The sequence below is a fragment of the Macrotis lagotis genome, chromosome X, assembly GCF_037893015.1.
Source record: "Macrotis lagotis isolate mMagLag1 chromosome X, bilby.v1.9.chrom.fasta, whole genome shotgun sequence".
Classification (NCBI taxonomy): Eukaryota; Metazoa; Chordata; class Mammalia; order Peramelemorphia; family Peramelidae; genus Macrotis; species Macrotis lagotis.
In genome coordinates, this window is record NC_133666.1 from 42,458,574 (window position 1) to 42,476,146 (window position 17,573).

Below are 17,573 nucleotides of genomic sequence, written 5' to 3' on the forward strand. Positions count from 1 at the left end.
GCTGATGATTCTGCCTGGTCTTCCTAGGATATAAGTGTGAAAATGTAAAGTAAGGCACTTAGTAAGGTAATATATGGAAATGTACCCAGTTCACCAGAGGGCCAGAATCACTTAGGTATTATCAAGAGAAAACTGTTAGGTAATTGCTGCCTTTTTGCATGCATGTTTTTCTGGAGTAGCTTACTGGAGAGGAAGGGGAAAAGACATATATTTAGAAATGGTAATCAATAAAAATTAAAAAATAAGTTGTTAAAATTCATTGTTGTACAACTGTGTTAGAAGGTTAATTTTTTTGTTGTTGTTGAAGCAATCAGGGTTAAGTTAGTTGCCTGAGGATGGATTTGAACTCTGGTCCTCCTGACTTCAGTACCAGTGTTCTATTCACCTAGCTGCTTTAGGAGGTTCATCTTTATAGGTAATCTAAATCTGTTTCCCTATAACTTTGAGCCATTTAGTTGTATCCTCAGGATAAATACAAAACAAATCTACTACTCCTTTCCCTTGATAGTCCTTCAGGTATTTGAAGATAATGACGACTCCCTCTATTCCTATTTTGCCCTCCAAGGTAAACATCCCAGTTAATGTAACCATAATCATCTTCTTCATCATCATCACAATCCCTGGCATTCATTTATTGCTTTAAAGTTTGCAAAATAATTTCCCTACTTTATCTTATTGAAACTTCTTGAACCTTACCAGGGAGGTGGTATGGGTAATATTATCTCCATTTTGCAGAACGGGACACTAAGGCTGAGAATAATGAAATAGAAGCAAGATTTGAAACCCATATCTCCTATCTTCTCTGCCAGCCTATATACACATATACATGGTTTCCATCCTGTTTCCTGATTGACTTGGTCATGCTGATGTAAACCTGCTATAGGTTTAGTTTATGTGCCCAAATCATGGATGTACTCTTTCTCTCTTTAAATGATGAATGTATTTAGAGATATAAAGTTTCTTCTAAGTACTGTTTTGGTTCCATCCCCAATATGTTGATATGTTCCCTCATTGTTGTCATTACTCTCAATGAAATTAGTAGTAGTTTCTATGATTTTTTTTCTTTGGTGTATGCACTCCTTAGGATGTAGTCCTAGGATATAGGTGTAAAATGTAGTCTGATTTGTTTCATTTACGGTGGGGTTGCTAAGCTCTACTTCTCCCTTTTGTTCTTCCATTTTAACTCTGCTTCCAGATCTAAATGAGTTTTTCAAAGCCAGTCAACAGTCAGTCGACTGGCACGTAGAGCTTACTCTGCGTTAGGTATTGCACTAAGCATTGAGAAAACAAATACAAAGGCAGTCCCTGCCCTCAAGGAGCTTACATTCCAATTGGTAAAGACAGCACCTAAAACAAAGCTGAAAAGTGGTTTGAGGGAAAGTAAGACAAAGGTACCCTACTCAGAGACATGGTAGAGGAAGTCCAGAATGCAGTGCTTCTTTTACTTTGTGGCTCCTAGCATTAGATACCCTATCAGTCATGTTCAGAGCAGCACCAATTAAACTGAGACTACATCCCATCTCAGCCACTTCTTCCATTCTCCATTATCTACAAATATGGCATCCATTCTTCTTCCAAGTCATCAAAAAAAAATGTCGAGCAGGGGCGGCTAGGTGGCGCAGTGGATAGAGCACTGGCCCTGGAGTCAGGAGGACCTGAATTCAAATCCGGCCTCAGACACTTAATAATTACCTAGCTGTGTGGTCTTGGGCAAGCCCACTTAACCCCATTTGCCTTGCAAAAACCTAAAAAAAAATGTGGTGCAGGACAGGACCACAGATGTAAACTTTACACTGTGACACCAAAGACTTGTCTTCAGGTTAATATTTATCCATAAAACACCCTTGGGATATAGTTTTCAACTGTTTTGGGCCCACCTGCTACCTTCCAGGCCAGGTTTTTCCATGGAGAACATGAGAGACTTTGTCAAACACCATGCTGAAATCAAGTATTCTCTTTCCATACCATTCTCCTAATATATTAATGAAGTTAGTTAGACCTGCCTCATTGTTAGCAAACCTATAACTTTGGTTAGCTTGGGTTTTCTTGCAGCTCACAAATCATCTGTTTATGAATCCAGTCTAGATTTTTTTAAAAAAAAATAGAAATTGGAGTAATCAATAATGCCTTTGGAATTCCACAGCACATTTCTCTTGGGAATTTCACAGAAACTTAGCTCTGCTCACCTTGAAAAGCTTCATGCTTAAAAGAGAAATTAATTCACAGACAGGCTAATGCACCTTAATTCAATTATAGCCTAAATGACAGCAGACAGCAGATTCTTCTGATCCTATTGGCATCTCCTTATTAGTCAACTGGTAGGTAAGCCATAGATTTTTCTTTTACAACAATAAGTTTTATCTGTGCCTTTTGCCGTTACACTAGTCATTTTTGGCTGTATTCTGTCCCCACCCTCACCTCCCACCCAATGAATGAGCCCTCCTTTTCTTTTAACAAAGAAAAACATTTAAGTCAAACCAACCCAAATAAATAATACAATAACACATGGCAGTGTACAACATTCAGACACATAGCTGCCTATCTCTCTACCAAAAGGAGTATCCAGAGCCAATGTTGATCAGGGTAATTACTCCATGTTCAGCTTGGCTTTTGTAATCTTTTTTTATCTGCATTATTGCAGAAATAGCATATGTTATATTCCTGGGTCTGCTTAGTTCATTCTGTGTCATTCCAAAATGCTCCAAACCATCTTTCTATAAACTTTTCATACTCATTAGCTCTTATCCCACAGTAATGTTTCAAGATGTATAAAACGTAGTTTGTTCAGCGATTTCCAATTGTCAGGCACGTACTTACTTTATTTCCAGTTCTTTCCTACCACACAAACGTATTTAGCACAGTACAGTCCCTAACTAGAGATAGTATTAACAGTAGAGATACTAGTATCCTTTTTCTCTCATAGTCATATAAGATTGATTTATTTTCATTGTTTTCAAGTACAAGCATTTGTTTTCTTTCCTTCTCACTTCTTCCTTCCTCCACTGGGAAGAGAAAAGAAGAAAAACAAAAAGCCTTGGAACAAAATATGCGTAGTTGACAAATCCTCACATTGTCCAAGTCCAGATGTGAATGTCTTATTCTACATATGTTGCTTCGCTATTAGGAGATGAGTAGTATTCTTCATCTTTGGTCCTTTTGAATCATGGTTGGTCATTAGACTATTTTTATGGTATGACTGTTATATTACAAAGGTTACTCCTGGTTCTGCTAACTTCAATTTGCATTGGTTCATATAAGTCTTGCCAGATTTCTCTGAAATCATCCATTTCATGTTTCATAGTCCTGTAGTATTTCATCACATTCCTATACCAGGTTTTGTTCAACCATTCCTCAGCTGATGAGAACATTCTTTGTTTTCAGTTCTTTACTACTATATAAAAAAGATTATATAAATATTTTAATAGGATATATGGGTCCTTTTCCTTTTTTATTGATTTCTTTGGAATATAGGCCTAGTAGTGGTGTTGCTGAATCAGAGTGCTCCCAGTTTTGTAATCCAAGGGCATAATTCCAAATTGATTTCCAGAATGACTGGACCAATTCTCATCTCTAGCAACAAGGCATCAGTGGTCTATTTTTCCTACTTCATATTCTGTTATCCTGTGAACATACACTCACGTATACATACATACACACACACACACACACACACACACAGAGGAATCTGTCCCTTAGGATTCTGGATCTTCACAAACAATCTACTTTCTGTTACAAAAGCCCCTTCCAATTCTATTTCTTTCATTGTGGACTTCGTTATTTTGCATCTCTGGTATCAAATACAAATTGATAAAATATAAGCATCCATACTTTTGACTAGAAGTCTGCATACTCTATCATAGTTAAGGTCAAGACTTAGGAGCAGAAATCAGAATTCTGACTTTATCTTTGTCTAATGCAGAACTTGTTAAGTTTCAGGATCTGTGCACTAACGTCCCTAAAATGAGGCTAATTGACAGCTACAGCATAGGGCTTTCATTGTGGATGAGGTAGAGTGCTAACTGCAGATATATAGAATGTGTAATTTGCCTGAGCTATAATTGCTGGGAGAACCTTCCATGTGGTCCTTTCTGGTTTTTTTGTGTTTGACTTTGCAGTTATCCCATGACATGAATGTAGGTCTCCCTGCTTATTATACTTATTGTTAACAATTATATAAAATGTCTTGATGCTTGAGAGTTTGTTCCTCATCAAATAATGAAAAATGACTAAGAAAGTACTGAAGGCTCCACCCATTTGCACAGATTGACTTTTCTTCTTTAAACATGGTACTTCCTTCTTCCCTTCTTCAGAACAGAGTCAGAAGAGGATTTCCTCTACCTCTTACTCATTTTTTTACGTTTTTTGCAAGGCAAATGAGGTTAAGTGGCTTGCCCAAGGCCACACAGCTAGGTAATTATTAAGTGTCTGAGACCAGATTTGAACCCAGGTACTCCTGACTCCAAGGCCGGTGCTTTATCCAGTATGCCACCTAGCTGCCCCTAGCTCTTACTCTTAGATGAAATTCCAACACCTTTCTCCAGCTACTATGAAGTGTTAAGATGCTCTGAAAACCAGTCAAATGAGAATTTGAGCCTGGGTAACAGGTACACTCAAGTTTATAAATTAAAGCTATTGAGCTCTGAATTATACCAAGCGAATTGGATCTGCCTCTCTGTATTAAATGGATAGGAACTAGACTTGTAATTTCATTGGTATGGAGAACTCCACAAAGAATCTTCTTTTAGTTTTGATATGCACCTCTGCAACGTCTATTGTAGATACTTGTCCAGTTCCTCAAAAGGTTAAATAATTTGCCTCAGTATTACAGCCAGTATGTTTTTCCTGCTCCCAAGGTCCAATGTCTATCCATCACCCCATGTTGCTTCTTATCTCAATCCCTAACTAGTATTTCACCCCTTTTCATAACCAGAAATGTCTTCCTTTGCAAGAATATTTTCAATTTGCAATGCTTCCTGAATTCTTGGCTTTCCTCTGAGACTCACACAAGTATAATAAGGAACACTAACCATTCATGGAGGAAAGAAGAATCTCACCTGCTTTTTCTTTTCCCCTCCTGCAATGAGTTCTCCCAAGATTTGTTGAAATGATTGAGTCACTGGAGATTGACTAAACTCTTTCCCCAAGTCATACCAATAGCTTCAATGCAAATTCCTAGATTGAGAAGGAAAAACCAAATGGTTGCAGAATTACTGCTCACTAGGGATTTTTCAATTTTTTTGGATTGTGATGGATAGCTTGTGGCGATTTAGCAGTTCAGTGAAGCCTATTCATCATTTCTAGAATAAATTTGTACACATAAAATCAAATGTTTAGGATTACCAAGATAACCAATTAGGTTGAAATAAAATTAGCAAATTTTTTTTAAGTTCACAACCTCCTCCCCATCCCCTTTTCTCTTCCATCTCTTCTCCACTCTTTGGCAAATCCAAAGGATTTATCTCCTAATGGTTTGTTGACTTGGTCAGCATGGACCTTGCTAGGCTGAACCTTATTTCAGCAGAAACCCTCAGTGATTACAGCAATACATTCATACATACAAGTAACACTGCAAACAGGAAAAAATGTCAACAGCTGCACAGTCCTTGGGTTACCCTGATACAACAGGATTAGAGCATGAAGTATTTAGTCTCTACAGTATGTAAACTACAAGGCTGAGATTAATGTAATTGTAAATGGCAATAAACAGAGATGAGAGTGGTATATGTATTATTAGGTTTCTGCATTTGGGCATATTATACAATGCATTGACATAAAACTCTATTACACTTGAGGAAAGGAAAGGATTGTAAAAACTCTATGCTAATAGTGTCCATTCCAGGATGTTATATTCCTTCCAACTCCATCTTAGTTTGTCATGCTTGGGCTCATGGGTCTAGGCTTGTCATTTGAAGACATTATAATTAAAAAAAATAGAGAGACTTAAATGAAGCTGAAAATGTATTCCTCTCATACAATTTGGCCAGAAAAACATCCCAATCTTGTGGTAATGCAATATTTTCAGCTTCTGCTACTGTGTAAATGATGGGATTCCCTTAATTCTTTCAGCATATTATGGTTCTACTGAATTAAAAAGAGAGAGAGAGAGAGAGAGAGAGAGAGGAGCACATTATGGAAATATTATTTCTTTTAGCATAGTTGTCCTCATGGTTCCAAGGAGGAAACACGCCTTTCAAATCCATAACATCCTACTCCCGTTAAGCAAATATGTATTTATTTAGGTCCATATGCTTACTCTGTGCCAAGCACCAGAAAAGCAAGGATGAAAAATATAATGGTCTCTACCCTTGGGAAACTTACATTTCCTAGGGATTGGGGTGAAGACATGTAAAGATTACAGAGGTAAGAAAATAGAGTGTGGTATGCATAGAGACCCAAATTTGGAGTAGTTGACAATGGTTCAGCTGTAGAGAAGAATCAAAAAGTCATTTTAAGGCCCCTGCACTGAGTCTGGGAGAACAAGAAAAATTTTAACAAAAGCCAATTAAGTGCAAGGACATTAAAGGCATGGCAGGCAGAGGATGATGCAGAAGACAGGAGGATGAAGAATTAGATCAGGAAGCAGTCTAGGTAGCAAGAACACAGAATACCCAGAGGGAAATGATGTGAAATGAGGTAGTGGGGGGGTATCAAATGTCAGACTAGAATCTTCTCTCATCTATTAGTTGATATTATGTGTTCCCTTTTCACATTACCTTGCATTATTTTTGTTTAGTCATTTTAGCCATATCTGACTCTCTGTGACCTGATCTTGGATTTTGCCACAGATACTGTAGTGGTTTGAAATTTCCTTCTCCATGTCATTTTCAGATGAGGAAACTGAGGCAGACAGAATTTAGTTACTTGCCCAGGGTTACACATGTTCTGAGACTAAATTTGAGTTTGGGAAGATGAGTCTTCCTGACTCCAGGCCCAGCACACTATCCACTACAGGACCACCTAGTTGCTACAATTTGGGAGTATGTGATAATCCATCCAAATGATTATAAATATTGAATTGGCAGAATTGCAGTGAATTATTTAGCTTTACCTCTTTTGATTGTAGATATAAAAGGAAAAGTATGTAATAGATGTGCAACCTGAAAGTACTTAGTTTTGCTTTGCAGAAAATTCAGTTATTCAAAAAGTAAACAAATAACATTTAACATACTTCCCCCAGTCCCTAACAAACAAATAGCTTCTTTTTATCCTTCTCTTGGGGATTTTTGGCTTCTGATGATTGTAGAGCAAAGTATTTCCTGAATAAACCAGTTTATGTAACCTTATAATTTGTCCATGTTCTTTCTGTTGCTCACATTTTATGAAGATCTAGTATAAAATCAGAAAACATGAGTTCTTATCTTGTCTTTGATACTTGCCACATGTTCATGGGCAGTTCATTCTACTCCTTGAGGCCCCAGTTTGCATGCTTTGTACTAAGCCTTGTACAGTGGTCTGTATAGAGAAACCTTCAGTACTCCAGCATTAAGACTTTACCTCATTGTTATGTGACAGAATTAGATTTGCTTCAAAAGCTGAAAACACTTGTTAGAATCATTGTTATGTCCCCCCAGAGAAAAGACTTTGCTGGTGGGATATGTGGTTTCAGGGATAAGAATTTCTGCTGTCATCTGTCCAGAAGCATGCCTAGTTTATGGGGATAAAGGGTTATTCAAGTTCATGGTTCTTTGTGCTTAGATTCAAGAAAGAATGGAGTGCCTTCCTTTCTAAGTGCCTTCTAAGACTTAGGAAGCTATCATTAATAACACCAAAGAGGAGGGCTGTGTATGTATGTGTGTGTGTGTGTGTATATATATATATATATACACACACACACATACATATATATATGTTTTTCTTAAGATTAGAGTTCATAGGGTGGCTAGGTGGCGCAGTGGATAAAGCACGGGCCCTGAAGTCAGGAGTACCTGGGTTCAAATCCAACCTCAGACACTTAATAATTACCTAGTTGTGTGGCCTTGGGCAAGTCACTTAACCCCATTGCCTTGGGAAAAAAAATCTAAAAAAAGATTAGAGTTCACACTATGCTCAAAGGGCTATAAAGGTGCATTCCCATCAATCCAGCAATACCACTACTAAGTCTGTATTCCACAGAGATCATAAAAAAGAAGGGGAACTCCCACAAGTACAAAAATATCTGTAACAGCTCTTTTTGTGCTAGTAAAGAAATTGGAAATTGAGGAGATGTCTATCAATTGGGGAATAACTGAACAAGTTGTAGTATATGAATGTTGATGGAATACCATGGTTCTCTAAGAAATGATGAGCAGACAGATTTCAGAAAAACCTGGAAAGACTCACATAAACTGATGCTGAGTGAAGTGAACAGAACAAGGATGACATTGTACACAGTAACATTGTACAGTTTATGATGACAGATTGGCTCTTCTGAGCAATTCAGTGATCCAAGACAATTCCAAAAGATGCATGATGAAAAATTCCATCCACATCCAGAGAAAGAAGTATGGTGTCTGTATGCAGACCAAAGCAGACTGTTTTCCCTTTTTAAAAAAAATATTTTTTAATTTTTTCTTTACCTTTGTTCTACCCTTTTGTTCTCTTGCTTCCATCACAACAGTACTAAGTGGAAATGTATTTAACATGATTGTACATGTGTAACCTCCATCAGATTGCTTGCTATTTTGGGGAAGGGGAAAAGGGATGAAGAATAATTTGGAATTCAAAATCTTCCAAAAATGAATATTGAAAACCGAATACTGTTAAGTGCAAATAATGAATAACAATCTGCTCTGTTGTATAATTCCTCAATAGGTGTGTTATTTTGAATATTCCCCAATGTACTGGACCAACCCATCCCTTCTCATCTAATGTGATTCTTATGCACATCCACTCATAAATCTTCTATGAGGGGAGGGCAGGGCAAGGGGAAGGCTTCACTCAATATTCTGGAGCCAATCTTTTCAGTCTTAACATTTTGTGAGTACCCAATATAGGGCTTGGGCTATCCTTCTGTTATTCCTCACTCTCACTTCGTGACTGACCTCCTCTGACCAGTCATAGATCTCTTGGATGATATTCTTCTAACACGTCTTACGCTAAATCATCTTTCTAGATATTCTCTGCCTTTTTACGCATCTCTCCATTGTTCTTTGGGTGACCCCATCACTTTGATTCTTCATTCTATAGAAAGGGCTTTTATTTGGAGGAGAATGATGAAGCCATAGATAGTGCAGTTCCCCAAATTTAGTTCAGCCATTTCTCTTCCATTCTTTCCTAAACAGTTCTTGCTCCTGTTTCAGTTGTCATTTGATGATAGTCTTTTTTTAGCAGGAGTAATTGTTAGCATTTATATAGTGTTTTAAGCTTTGCAAATATTAAGTCATTTTATTCTTGCAACAACCAGGGATGTTGTTTATTATCCCATTTTGCAAATAAAGCAATAAAGGCAGAAAGAACTTAAGTGATTTACCCAGCATCACACAACTACCACATGTCTGAGGCCATATTTGAACACAGATCATCTTGACTCTAGGCTCAGCATTTTCTCTTTATCTACTGTGTCACTGGACAATGTGACCCAGTAAGCCATGTTGTGGGGTGTGTGTGCGTGCGTGTGTGTGTTAGGGGGAGAGATTACGAGTGTGATTTGAACCTGCCATTGCTTTTTCCCCCCACATTAGGAGATGACTTATACCTGGCCTCCTCCTGTTTCTGCAATTCAAACTCCAGGAAAAGCAGAACAGAGTAAAAATTTCAACTCAGGCAAGGTCAGTGGTTTTGTTGTTCTTTTTTCCGTTTTTTCCTTTCTCATATTTTTTATATTTTAGAATTTCATTTCTTCTTATCACTCCATGAAAACTAAATTCTATAACCCAGTGCTATCATACTAAAACAGAAATGGAGACCATTAATCCATACATAAGGATCCTTGTGGGCCCACATTGACTTTCTTTTAAACTATAATATTATCTGCATTTTATTTTTATTTATTTATTTTGTTGGATTTTCTCAGTTATTTTTTTTCTTTTGTTTGTTATTTTGTTGGGGTTTTTTTGCAAAGTAATGGGATTAAGTGACTTGCTCAAGGTCACATGATAGTAAGTATCAAGTGTCTGGGATCAGATTTGAACTCAGGTCCTCCTGACTCCAGGGTCAGTTCTTTATCCATGGCACTACTTGTCTGCTCTACCCAGTTACATTTTAAACTGTTGAGGGCTACTTTCAGGATGTTGCACATTAGCCTGTGACCAAGGATATGACCCCTCTGCTTTAGTCCTCTAGGAATGATAAAAGTAGTTCCTGAACTAAGGGATAGGGATAGAGACTGCATCTCTAATTTCATTTTTCTAAGAGAGCTGAGGAAATTCCTTCTGCTTAGAGTGAATTTGTACTGTCTCTGCAACCTAGTCCTAAGAGAGACTTGCCCAAGGTCCTGCAGCCAGAATAGGTTAGAGGCAGGCCTTGAGCCTTGCAATGACTTTTTATTTTTAGTGGATATGCGCTCTGACTTGAAACAACTCGGCTTCTGACACAGCATTCTTCCAAACCACCTAAATTTCTTCTAACATCAAGTCATGCAGGTTTCTCTCCATGGTCTGAACAAACATTCCCTGAGTGTTTATTGTGAATAAAGTTCTCTTCTAAAGGAAATAAATTTTGCATGAGGTTTGGCTACTGGCCTTCCAGAGCTTACAACCTACTTTGGAGTTTAGATACAAATAAAGATGGCTATTATATGCAGAATTACATAGTTAAGTGCATTAAATCATTTCAAAAACAAAGGACTCTGTGAGGCCCATGCTGACTAGAGCAGATATCCATAAAGGCTTCATGGAGAAGGTAGCGCTGGAGATGGCTTTTGAAGTCTGGGTAGGAATTGATCAGATTGAGAAGTAAGGTACAGTATTCCAGATAGGAGCAGAGTGAACATAGAAGACATTGGGGTTATATGGGAATATGTATTATTGAACATGTAATATTCCCAAGGTTGAGAAAGGGAGATGGCATCACAGTTTCAAGGATCTTTAGTAGAAGCCACTAGAGACTTTTAAAACAGAAAACTACAGGTAAGAAAGATTGATCTGACAGCATCATGAAGGCCATATAGAAACAGGAGAGAGTGAATGATGGCCATCGACTAGTTTCAAATGAGTCCATTGCACTGGTCTAGGTGTCCAGGACCTATCATAAAATGGTGTCCATAAGAAGAGGAATCTGAAGGCAACTGCCAGAAATGGAAATGGTATGACAGTGGAATTGATCAGGACTCATTGCATTAGGAATATTGTTGTTTTCAGTTGTTCCAGTCACATCTGACTCTTCCTTGACTGCATTTGGGGTTTCTTGGGGTTTTCAGATGAGGAAACTGAGACAAATAGGGTAAAGTGACTTGTGCAGAATCACATAGCAGGCCAGATTTGTAATTCCTCAGGAGGAGGAATCTTTCTAACTCCAGGCCCCAGTGCATTATGCCACTCAGTTGCCCAACATTAGGGCATTAGAAGAAGGAAGAGTAAAATATAACTTTAAGGTGGTAAAGTGGTGGCATCTCCCTTCTCTCATCCACTGCCCCCCCCCATTTCCACTGAGCTAGTGAATTTAAAATTTGGGGCAGATTTATTTAGAATCAGGAATGTCAAAATAGTCATTGTGTTACAGTTCAACAAATAGCCTTGGCTGGGCTGCATCTCCAATAGGTAGATGTGCTGCCTAAACAAGCCATAAGCTTATCTTTGGGTCTGGGTTGACACACCTAATCATAGCATGATGATCATTGTATAACCATGTTTTCTGCCCTTGGCCTGCTTTTCCCTTCCTGCTTGCTGCTTAGCCAACTGCTCGTTAGCTTCATCATTAAAGACAAAAGAGGAAGAAATGGAGCTGAAGCCCATCCTCTAAGGTGATGGTGGCAACCCTGCTGCTTCTTGATTGTGTATTGTTATCATTTGGGCTATATGTGTTTTTTAGATCTTGTGTTCAAATGCAGTTTCTGCATTTACAAACGTATGCATAATTGAAATGGAAATGTATAAAAAGTGCTCAAGGAGCAGTCTGAGAGTCAGTTCTGCCAATTATGTGGACTGCCAAATCTGCGGAATCGTTGATATATGGCCATGACAAAGGTAAAAATACAGTGCTAAAAGGGACTTTAAGGGATCATCCGGTCCAACTCTCTTATTTTACAGAGAAAGGAATTAAAGTCGAGGGAGGGGAAGAGCTTTGTCTTATATTTAATAATAAATGGAAAAAAAATAATGGTGACATTGGTTTACACTGAGACCTGGACCCTTGTGCTTAAACCTTACATCTTTAGGTATTTGCCTACTTTAATTACTCTGACTACAGTGATGACCACTATGACGACTGCAACTACTATAAATAATGAGAACTAGCTTTAAGCTTCTCATTTGATCCTAATAACAATACTGGGAGGTAAGTGCTATCTTTATCCCCATTTTACAGATGAAGGAGAACAAGGTCAAGTGACTTTCCAGTATCATTTAGTGTCTATAGTTGGTTTTGAACTAAGCTATTCCTCCCTCAAGGCTAGTACTGCACTGCCAATTGTTTCTTATGTAAGAATATTCTTTTTTTATTTAGGATTTTACAAGGCAAATGGGGTTAAGTGGCTTGCCCAAGGCCACACAGCTAGGTGTCTGAGGTCAGATTTGAACTCAGCTACTCCTGATTTCAGGGCCAGTGCTCTATCTACTGTGCCACCTAGCCTCCCCTCTGTAGGAATATTCTGAAAGCCATCATGCCATCTCAAAGAGCTCAGATTGATTTGTACTACAAGTCCATACCACTAGCTGATTGTCATAGAGGTAGAGGGGAGCCTCTGATGAACAAATTATTATCCTTTACAATGGAAGTATAAGCGGAATTCTTGTTAATGGAGTGGGTAATAATGATTTCCTTTTCAACAGCATCAGTCAAATCTTATCTTAAATAGCAATACCAATACGTTTTCTTTTTTGTATCATTTAATTAATACTTTATATTTTCTTTATGGTTTATTGTAGGATCTGCAGCTTTCGACCTCAGGATACAGTGTACAAAGTAGGTCTTCATTTTTCTTAGTCCTTTTCCCCCCTTCCCCAAACCTGGGTTAAGAAATTAAACTTCCTGGGATATCTCAGATCAGTTCCTTTTTTTCTTATACATTCTCTGATCTGGAATGCTGTAGAGCTAAACCAAATTGGGCAGACTGAAAGTTGGGGGGCCTGGTTGGGTTTTGGCCATTTGAAATTATGAACTGATCATTCTTTTTATTGTGTATTTCAGAGTGGAATGACACTGACATCAAAGCGACGACCAAACCTCCTGTGTCTCAGAAGTCGTAAGTACCCGTACTTTTTGAAGCTTATTATGTTTGAAAGCTATTTTTTGTAGTAAATTGTAGACCTGTAGTAGCAAATTCATCTTTTTTTCCTCCCTTGTTGATGAAGACAAGTGTGTGCCTCTGCACATTGGAACAGTGTTTGTGTTTGGGAATAAAATGTATATTCCTTTCAGAAATCTTTCAGAGACAGGTAAGGGTAACCGTGATTAACATCCCCAATACGTGCAGGCTAGCTCATCATGTAGGATGCCAGGGCAGCTGATATGGTCACAGTTGTATAGAACAATGCTAGAAACTGGTTGTTCTCTTACAGGTTTGTACTTTTCAGCAGATTGTACAGGTCTCATATAGATGTATCCAGAAACTTTAAAATATATAACATGCAACAAAAACCACAAATCTACATAGTGACCAGGACCCTCCGTGGAAAAGAAGGCCCTACTTCCAGGCCACCAAACACTGAGGTCAGCATGGTTAGTGCTGGTTAAATGTTATGTTAGGATTACAAAGGGGAGGGGGGAAACTTGACAGAATACAGACAAGGTCCGGATTTACATTGCCAAGACTCAAAAAAATCAAACATTGTAGTTTTAGGTAAATTAACCTAGTTAACTAGCAACCTTGCTGTCTGTGACTCTTTTTAGCAACTGTATGTTAAAGACCAACCAAAAATGGAGAATGAGGGAATGAAAGATTAAGTGATGTTATACTGGAATTCCTAAAGTCGCACTCTGCTGCTTCCTTCAAGCTAGCTGCAGTTCTCATATATGTTATGATTGGATAAAGGGTGTGGATAAAAAAAGAAAAAAAATCATACTTAGACCTGTAGAGTATATGATGAAGTATTCGTTTTCCTATAGCCAGCCCTTCCAAGGAATTGTTTTTCTCATGACGGTCTCCTTTCCTAAAAAGAAAAAGAGCAAATTTCCCTTTCCATTGTGAGTTAGATGATGCTTTTTTTGTAAAGACTAATGACTTGATCTAAATGGTTATTGAAAATGACTTTCCAAAGAACCAAGACACTGAGCCCTGGAATGCCATTGCCAAGGTCATTCTGTAGGGGAGATACTGTACCCAAAAGTCTTACCCAATCCTGACCCCACTGCCAGTCTTGAATTTGTTTTTCTAATCTATACCATACCTTCCTATTGAAATCTCCAATCCTACTGGAAAAAAGTTGCAGTTCTTAATTGATGAGGGCAGTTCCTCTCACATTTACTAGTTTCAGAAGGATAATGGGTGAGACAGCCTGGGGTAGTGGAAGAGACATGAAATTTGAAATCAGAAAACCTGTGTTCCAATGCCAGTGTTGCTACAGTCTCTCCACGTGACCATGAATAAGGTATTCTCCCTGTATTCTCCCCTCCCTTGGTCTCTTTATCTGTAAAAGGAGGAGGTTGAATTAGTTGACCTCTGAGCTCCCTTCAAGCTCTAAATCAGAATTGGGATTGCATGAGTCCGTGGCAAATGTACCCAGAGAAATGTAATGCCAGTAAATGGCAGTTAGACTTTTCTTTAAAGTTCGAATTTGGACTTACCCCCAAGAGGCCACTTGCTTCTGAATTCTGCTCATCAATAGGAAATGTGTCATTATCTCCTTTAAAATAGATCTCATGGGGCAGCTAGGTGGCGCAGTGGTTAGAGTACTGGCCCTGGAGTCAAAAGGACCTGAGTACAAATCCGACCTCAGACATTTAAGAATTATCTAGCTGTGTGAGCTTGGGCAAGTCACTTAAGCCCACTTCCTTAAATAAATAAATGAATTAAAATAGGTCCCATAATTACAGACATTGGTCTGGTGACCTTCCTTTCACATGAGAAAGAAGTGTTCCCAATTTTCAAGGGTTTGATCACATGGAACTGTGGAAGTCATTGAGTAAAGCAGTGGATAGTGTGCTAATTTTGACAACAGGAAGGCTTTTGCAAATGGGTGTCTATTCCTTCTCTGTGTATACATAGATGTGTCTATACAGTCATTCTTTACTTTATGGATATGCTATTCTACTTGTGAGTGGGGGTAGGTGTGTCTGTCTACAGTCAGTATATTAGAAAAAGTACTTGAATCAAGGTCTTTCTAAAGGCAAAGCCAACAAAATACAATACCACACACACACCCCAGCTCTCATTATTGGATTTTTGTTTTATGGCTTATCTTATATCCAAATGGATTGCTCGCTTACCATTTGCCTAGTAAATATATGTTTTGAGGAGATTTCCCCTTTCCCTGCCACCCTCTCTGCTGGAGTAAATGAGCTTCAGCTGGATATATATCTCTGAAAAGTTTGGGAATTTGTCCCTGTTTTCAAACTTTTAACTGATGCAAAGCTTGCATTAAGTACTTTGTCTGATAGAAACATAAAAAAAAAGTTATTATACCCTAAAATGATTTTATTCTGAAAGGAAGTATATTTGGATTCCTCTGTGAAAAATGTTTTGGTGAGCATATCATAAAATACAATATTTCACTAGTTTGTAACCAGCAGTAATAGACTTGTCAATCGTAGTTTATAGTTATAAGCTGAATTTCCAAAGAACAGCGCTCCACAGCTCAGTGGTATATAGTGTAGTTAATGGAACTAAAGCTCTCTATAGGAAGCCTAATATAAAATGAGCAGACACAGGCCGTTTTATGAAGCCCTTGCTCTCAGTTGGGTGGCTAGCTCCAAAGTCTTCGTGCTATCAATCAAATCTCAGCCGAAAGGAGCCACCTTCTCCTAGGGGGTGATGGATTTTCCACAGGACAGATTGGTTTCCATAAAGCCATCTGATCTGAAGTTCCCAAATTATGATCAACTGAAACATTCCTAGCATTTTTTCCCCCAGTTGTCCAGGCAGCTTCCCAGACTTTCTCTTTGGCAGGGTAGGTAGGAGTCCTCTGGGGCATATAAATGTCCTCTCTTTCTGATCTCAGGTAAACCTAGCAGAGCCCCAGAAAGATAAGGCCAATTCCAAGAGGAGCTTCTCACAAGCCCCTATGCAACCTAGGAAACCTGCACCTTAGGGAGAGGAGAACAGTGGTTTATCTCATTCAGTATCATCCCTTAATTCCTAAGACTCTTTCCAAGTTTTCCTCCCAATAGTTGAGAGAAAGCAGATCTGTCATTCTGAATGGGTTTGTTTATATGAGCACAAGCCCTCCAGGCTTCAGTTTTTCAAAGCTTTTCTCTCTGTCCTGTGTAAAAGAAGTTCCTGGAGCTTCTTTCTGTTCTTCAGCAATTGTTTTTTTATTGTTTTTTTTTTAGGTTTTTGCAAGGCAAATGGAGTTAAGTGGCTTGCTCAAGGCCATACAAGCTAGGTAATTATTGTCTGAGACTGGATTTGAACCCAGGTACTCCTGACTCCAGGGCTAGTACTTTATCCACTGAGCCACCTATTCTTCAGCAATTGTTGGTGTTTCCTGTCCCAAGGTCTGGTCCTCCCTGGCCACAGAGCTCCATTTAGTAGCCTTGTGTGGCTGTTCCTTATATCTCTCTGTTGTGTTCCATGCTGTTCTCTTCAGGATCCATCTGTCCATCTCAATTCATTCTCCTAAATGTCTCCAGACATTTTTGGTCATGTAAAAAAACATTTGAAAATCTATCACCAATATGTATAATTTATTATTATTATAGACATTATATTCGTTTTTTCTCTTTCTTTTTAAAAATTAATGAAATGGGGCAGCTAGATGGCATGGTGGATAGGAGTACCAACCCTGGAGTCAGGAGGACCCGAGTTCAAATTTGATCTCAGATACTTTTAATAATTACCTAGCAGGGTGACCTTAGGCAAGTCACTTAACCCCATGGCCTTACAAAAAACCAAAAATATATAGAAAAAAGATAAAAATTAATGAATCTACTTTTCCAACTCTAAGCAAAGAAAGATTTCAACATTCATTTTTTGGATAAGATTCTGAGTTCCACATTTTTCTCCCTCTCTCCCTTCCGTTCTCCCCTTTCCTTGACAGCAAGTAAGTTGCTATAGGTAGTACATATACATGTACTAATGATTATGTGCATTATCAAACTTACTTGAGAATATAAAACAATAAAACAGAGATGAAACAACATTTGATCCTTCAGTCAGTATACTAGCATACTTGAGACTGGGAGACCAAGGTGGGAGCTGAATAACCTTAATCCAGGTAAGAGGTGTCAAGGGTCTGGTTTTGAGAGAGGATGAGAAATCTGTCCAAGAAGAACATTCTCGAAAAAGAACCAAGATCTCACAATGAATTGTGTATGTGGCATGAAGGATAGAGACATCCACA

The 17,573-nt window shown here is 38.4% G+C and overlaps 1 protein-coding gene across 4 annotated transcripts in view; it reads left to right on the top strand.

The window, feature by feature from the left end:
* AFF2 (ALF transcription elongation factor 2) overlaps nucleotides 1–17,573 on the top strand; it is a 389,617-nt gene that overhangs the window by 222,596 nt on the left and 149,448 nt on the right. For 2 of the 4 annotated variants that reach the window (XM_074200828.1, XM_074200829.1), the window contains 3 exons: nucleotides 9,660–9,746; nucleotides 13,002–13,038; nucleotides 13,264–13,318. In XM_074200828.1, coding sequence (XP_074056929.1) covers nucleotides 9,660–9,746; nucleotides 13,002–13,038; nucleotides 13,264–13,318 — 179 coding nt within the window. The remainder of the gene's footprint in view (nucleotides 1–9,659; nucleotides 9,747–13,001; nucleotides 13,039–13,263; nucleotides 13,319–17,573) is intronic. The other 2 variants (XM_074200830.1, XM_074200832.1) reach the window with 1 other exon arrangement.